A 6,154-nucleotide genomic window follows, 5' to 3' on the forward strand; every position below is an offset into this window, starting at 1 on the left:
TACATATTAAATATAAAACATAAGAAAAACAATAACAAGAAATTATGTACAAAACTGACAATATTAAAAGATACAATAACGTACAATTTTGTTTTCTTACACGGACATGATTTTGTATGATTTTAGACTCGCGATACCTATGTACATACATATTTAAATATCTGTATATATACATAAAGAAATCTAAAATTACGTTCCTAACGAATTATTATACATTTTTATTTTTATTTTCACTAATACTGACACTAGTTGTATTTCATACACCGATAGTAAAATAATGTGATGATGCAAGATAATAAAACATTTGTTCTACATATTAAATGATGTATGAAAAAGGTAAGTACTAGATGTACAAAAGAACAAAACAGATACTTGTGACCTACCTTAAGAATAGGATAAAACTTCTAAAAGATGAATCATTGAACAATAACAATAGAATAAACAAAAAGAAAACTGAACATTTATACGTATACATACACATACACATGTAGATATAAATACGAAAAAGTTGGTCAAAAGGATGATTACAGATACTTTTTGGATAATTAATTCTAATCAATCTGATAATCAATTAATTGTTGAAGTGTTAAAGCGTTGGGAAATGAATTTATTATTCATTTTGCTTCGTATATATATATATATATATATATATATAATGAATAATCAATCTAAATTAATTGAAAAATACATCAGTGATTGTGTACGAAATAAGATGTATCATGAAATGAAAATTACAATCAATTAAATTTATACTTGACTAATAACAAATTAGTAACGATTGTACACAAGCAATAAAATTATAACAGTTCTGAGAAATTGATAATAGAATATGGATTGAAATAAATAAGACATAAGAAAAAGATAGTAACGTTGTGAATAGCAGTAGGCTACGCGATTAAGTTGAAATGGGCTGTTTAGGTCGTTTAGTTGATCGGAAGGAAAGAGATGTCGAAGGAAAGCGGTATTAAGAACCGAAGATAACCGAACGGCAAGAAACGGAAATAGCCGAAGTGGATGCAGTGCGAAACATCACGTAGTTGGTGTTGCTAGGCGGTCTGTTAAAGAACAGTGGTGGGGGAAAATTACGAGGGAGGGGAGAATTGTATAAAAGCTGCGTCATCAGGTCGGCAAATCAGTTGTGTCGATGCTGAGTGTAAGTAAAGAGATATGTTATTTTTGTCAGTCTAGTGTTGTAGCTTTCAGTGAAAGTTGAAGAGAAAGGACTGTGGCTGTTATCGCTGCTCCTGTTTAAACAATTGAGAAAAGTCATTTTGCCGGCATTACGAAACTTGTTAAATCGTCACCATTGAAAATAGAATATCAAAACTCGGAATATATTCGTAGCGCTGAAGAAATAATCCGACTATTGTATATTATAAGAAGGTCATTGTGACATTAGTTGTGTTCTGTGTCTCCCTGACTCTTTGTGTGTATTTCTGTGTGTATCTGTGCAATATCTTTCAAATATGGAGGTTTTACCATGTCCTGTAAATGTGAATTTTAATAACACGAGAGGTAAATCTACTTAATATTTTTTAATAACTTCTATGTGTTAACTTAAACGTTTCTTCCCGAGCTTTTTTTTCCTCTATTTTAACTATATCATATCTTGCATATACATTTAACGGATAACGATCGATCGGTGATATCAGCTACATATGAAGTTGTTTTAGTTGGTTTTCCAAATCAGCTGATTTTTCATAGAATAAACGAATAAGCAAATATCATATTTAAATTATGTATTTTACAGTTTTTAAAATTTTATTCATGTACTTTATACTCTTGGAGAGTATTACTTTATCGTTTGACTTCTTTTCCATAATTTTTATGCAGTCATTAATCATATCTCTATGGTTACATCATGGTCATACGGAACATATGATTGCATAGAATCGAATGTAATTTTTCCTTTTATTAATTTTTGTTGTTGTTCTTTCTCTTTCTTTTTTGAAAGGAAGAAGAAGAAATTTCTTTAATTAGAAAGTGATAAATAAGCAATATTATAATAATAATTACATAGACGTATAACATAAAACGATTTAGTTTCGAGTAAATTATAACTATTTAAATAAGTTGGTGCCGGTAAGGCCGGCCGGCACGTACACTTTACGCAGGTATAGACATAGTCTGTGGTGTTTGGTGTACGCGTGCGCAAGTAATAATTACAGCTAGATGGATACATATCTAAAGACATGTCTCTCGCTGTAAAACAAGTGTGAGAATAGTAACGATGATAGTGATAATCATAATTGTTCGTTCAAGTAAGTAGCGATAATCGTAATTAAAGGAATGTATATTTTTCGTGTTTAGCCGAAACAGTGGCCGAAGAATTTGACGGAGCTTGTCAAGCTCTAGCGAAACGATTGGAAGTTGAACTTAGGCGAGCAAAACATGTACAGTTAGCATGCGGGGAAGTTCTGTTACCTTCTGATCTTTTACCTAGAATTGCTAAAACTGTACTTAGTATGGCTGAGAATGAACCTTGCGGTCTTAGGTAAGCTATTTTCTTATTTAACAATTGTTTTTTTACTTTTTTTCAAAGTATGTTATGTCTTCTATGAATATGGTATTTTTATTACAGAGGTTGCACCTTGTTTATCAGCTTCGAAACAGATAGTGTATGCAGGAAATTGTCAAAGATACAATGTGATCCTAATACAATATCAACATTTGAACTTTATTTGACTTTGAAACAAGATCATACATCTTGGCATATTCTGTTACCTCAGTTTTTGAAGTAAGTCGTGTATTGATCCCTTTAAACTTAATGGAGATGAGCTGGATTCATTTTAATTTATTTATTTTTCTTTACAGAAATCTTACACGGGGAGGTACTATTATGATCAGTAGAGATTTTACTTTAGAAAAAAAGAAATTATATAGATCGTATCAGCAATGAATGATCCCACTATGTCCAAGAGTCATTGCTTGATTGTCTTGATAATTGTGATTATTCAAAGCTCCTCTAATTATAGGTAGGCTCCAATGTGGCCTTTTTTACTTTCCACGCGAAATAAGCAGATCAATTTTTCTGATGTGCTTATATTTCGCGATATATTTCATTTAACGGTAGCTAACATAAGGAACAAGTAGCAGAAAAGTAAAGTATAATGTAAAGAGAAGAACGAGGGAGAAAGAGGCAGAATCTATGCGTTTTGACAATTGTGATAGTAAAGCATAAAAAGATTTGTAGTATCGTTAAGGCTGAAAAGTTTCTTTACGTGATTTCTAGATTTTGAATATTGCCTGACATTTGTAATTCGTTTTAAATATCATTGTTTCTTTATATGTAAGTGTAAACATATCTGATCAATCAATGCTGCAGGTTAGAATTTCTATAATAATGTAGATAGTGTGTTTTATGAATTAATTTTAAAAATATTTGGTGATACAAATTTCTAGATTTGCGTAGGGAGACATTCTCTCATAAGAGATGTAAACTGTATCTTCGTTTAACGAAGAAATGACTTGGTATGTAAGACTTGTAACAGTAGTTTGTTTGCGTTTACACATAATGCGATAAAATTTAAATCAACTTTTCCTGGTTAGTAGCAAGAATAAAAATAATTAAGCTATAGAAGTAGTAATAAGAATAGATATGTAGTTTCAAAAATGCCAATGGATATCTAAAGTAATTTCATTTGATACAAATAGATTTGTACAATTTCACCTGACCTAATTTTCTTCTATGATGTATCCCTTTTTACTTATTAATTAATTATCAATTGATGTAATTTATCTATCTTTCTGTATACACATACACATACATGTAACCCATCTTTTCAATTTTTTCATTTTCAATATCTCAATGTGATTTTCTTGTATGAAAATTCTTAACACTCTTAGATATCGATTGGTGACAATGTTGTGATAGTAATGAAACAAAAAAACACAATTGACATAAAATAGGAATCTGTACAATAATATTTTAGAGGATTGGACATACATGGAACTTCTTCAATATCTGTAATATCTATAATTCCGAGAAACAGTTTGTCTAATTATGATATTGTCGGTTTATTATTATTATCATCTTATAGAATTATATTATTTTAATCAAATAAGTTTCGTTTATGAAATTTAAAATAACTGTATTGAAAGAAAACGAAAAAATATATAGGAGCAACCACGTGTATGACTTTATAAGACTGATCAGTGTTAGAATTTCAAGATAATATTTGTACGCGTGTAAAAGTATTCGGAACGATAAAGAAACTGAGATATAGAATCGCACACCGAATATAGATCGAAGAACAATTATGTTTGGACAAGTTTCGTGAATTAAAAGTAGTTGAAAACAAAACGTTCTCCCTACGCTTGTTATAACAACAAAGAAATTAGAAAAAAAAAAACATCTGATTCTATTGATTACGTAGGAGTAATCAGAGTATAAGACGCTGTTACATATATTTTGTACTTCGTTAAAGATATTAGAAGTATAGTGTGTGTGTATGTGTATATGTGTGTGGAGAGAGAGAGAGCGTATGGGTATGCGCGCGCGCGCGCATGTATTTAATTTTTTATATTTGATATTATATTGTTAAATATTATTTGCTTAGAAAAAATGTGGCGAAAAGTTGAGGAAAATACAAATTTTGAACGTTATATCTGATATGCATTTCATCTTCTTTTTTTCTTTCATCAGTTCATATTCATTTAAGTTCATTCGTATATATTCTTTTTTTTCTTAATAAAATTTACTGCACATACAACTTTCATTTATAAAATTTTCATTACATCGAACATATACATAGATCCTTTATCAATTAAATTGTTGTAGATATATAAAACATCTTGTTTTTCTTCAGCTCAATACCGCCTATATGTGATGTTGATTCTAATTTGTGATCTTAACAATAAACAAAAAATTACAAAAAATATTTGTTTTATTTACCCATACTTATTTCGTTCGTTTCACATTTAAAGTGTTCGATTCAGGATAGTTGCTGCGATCTGGTAAAATTGTGCACAAGATCTCTATCCTGCAAAATGATACATCTTATATGAGAGTTCCTACTTTTTTTATTTACTAAAAATTGTTATAAAATTCTACGAAATATTTTTTCCACATCCTTTTTCTATTTTTTGCAAAATTTTAATTAACTTTACCTCTCCAATGATCGTTGGAGTGGTATCTTCGCTGTTGTTTCCTTTCCCCATGGCAAGAGTTTCATTTTATTTTGTTTTAAATTTTTCGACAATTGCCGAATATTTGTTGTGTTTTCTTGTTTACTATCATCGTTATTGTTGCCATTTTGCTTTGAAATCTTTACCAATAAGTCAGTCTTATTCTTTTCTTTGAAATTATTTGGTCGATCATATATTCTTTCTGTTGAGTCTATGGTATGTTGTTCAGGCATAGATAAATAGCTGTCGTTTTTCGAGTAGCCATTTGATTTTTTCCTTTCATTTACTACTTCACATGATTTTTTTATTTCAGAAGATATCATCGTTCCCTCTTTATTCTTTTGTTTTAATTTTTCTTTGTTAATATATCTTAATTTTGTTTGTTGTTTTTGCGTGATTCTATTCAATGGCTCCGTAGCAGTTATCGATGGTAATGGAGGAATAAATTTTAGTGTAGGTGTTGATTTTTGGATAGAAATTTGCGATACCTTCCCAAATATCCAGGAGTCGACACATGAAGGTTGCGGTTCGACATCGACAATCAAATGTATCGCCTTTCCAGCTGTATCCTGTCTCCAATAAGGATCTAATCTTAAGGATATCCACTATAAGAAAAAAAGAGGAAGTAGGTAAAAATTAGAGAAGTTAGAAAATGAAAGATACTCGCATTGAACAACCGTAGCCAAACCACATGGGCACATTCACTGCTGAATTGGAACAGTTTCTTTTTGAAATAATATTTTTCAAGCACATTTGCGATTGCTGTGCTAACAATTTCTTCGCGAATATAACCAATTTGATGTTCCGTTAATTGGTCCTGTAGGAAATCATGCCACTTCAGTTCTTGAATATCAGATGGAAACAAATGAAACATGTTGAGAAATTGATATTCCAGCCAATTAGATACACTATTTTCTTTCAAATTTAATGAATTTATTCTTCTTTCATTCATCTTTTTCTCTTTATTCTATAGAAGAATATTCAATGATATTGTAATTAGTCATTCTTTAAATCGCTTAATTGTTTA

The 6,154-nt window shown here is 30.0% G+C and overlaps 2 protein-coding genes across 2 annotated transcripts; one reads left to right on the plus strand and one right to left on the minus strand.

The window, feature by feature from the left end:
• The first annotated feature begins 1,115 nt into the window (after nucleotides 1–1,115).
• Nucleotides 1,116–4,605, plus strand: LOC132905433 (protein charybde-like). The gene is made up of 4 exons (XM_060956740.1): nucleotides 1,116–1,515; nucleotides 2,311–2,494; nucleotides 2,582–2,737; nucleotides 2,815–4,605. The coding sequence occupies exons 1-4, from the start codon at nucleotides 1,467–1,469 to the stop codon at nucleotides 2,897–2,899; spliced, it is 474 nt and encodes a 157-aa protein (XP_060812723.1). The 5' UTR covers nucleotides 1,116–1,466; the 3' UTR covers nucleotides 2,900–4,605.
• Nucleotides 4,606–4,618: 13 nt separating this feature from the next.
• LOC132905425 (uncharacterized) lies at nucleotides 4,619–5,969 on the minus strand. Its single transcript, XM_060956730.1, has 3 exons — nucleotides 5,795–5,969; nucleotides 5,110–5,713; nucleotides 4,619–4,982 (listed from the first exon to the last, which is right to left on the minus strand). The coding sequence occupies exons 1-3, from the start codon at nucleotides 5,826–5,828 to the stop codon at nucleotides 4,901–4,903; spliced, it is 720 nt and encodes a 239-aa protein (XP_060812713.1). The 5' UTR covers nucleotides 5,829–5,969; the 3' UTR covers nucleotides 4,619–4,900.
• Nucleotides 5,970–6,154: the final 185 nt, after the last annotated feature.

Source organism: Bombus pascuorum, chromosome 3 (genome assembly GCF_905332965.1).
Source record: "Bombus pascuorum chromosome 3, iyBomPasc1.1, whole genome shotgun sequence".
NCBI lineage: Eukaryota > Metazoa > Arthropoda > Insecta > Hymenoptera > Apidae > Bombus > Bombus pascuorum.

Coding starts and splice junctions, on each gene's coding strand:
- LOC132905433 (XM_060956740.1), top strand. CDS start 1,467: ATGGAGGTTTTACCATGTCCTGTAAATGTGAATTTTAATAACACGAGA. Junction 2,495..2,581: donor AATGAACCTTGCGGTCTTAG/GTAAGCTATTTT, acceptor TTTTTATTACAG/AGGTTGCACCTTGTTTATCA. Junction 2,738..2,814: donor CTGTTACCTCAGTTTTTGAA/GTAAGTCGTGTA, acceptor TTTTCTTTACAG/AAATCTTACACGGGGAGGTA.
- LOC132905425 (XM_060956730.1), bottom strand. CDS start 5,828: ATGTGCCCATGTGGTTTGGCTACGGTTGTTCAAT. Junction 5,714..5,794: donor TTTGGCTACGGTTGTTCAAT/GCGAGTATCTTT, acceptor CCTTAAGATTAG/ATCCTTATTGGAGACAGGAT. Junction 4,983..5,109: donor CTCCAACGATCATTGGAGAG/GTAAAGTTAATT, acceptor ATCATTTTGCAG/GATAGAGATCTTGTGCACAA.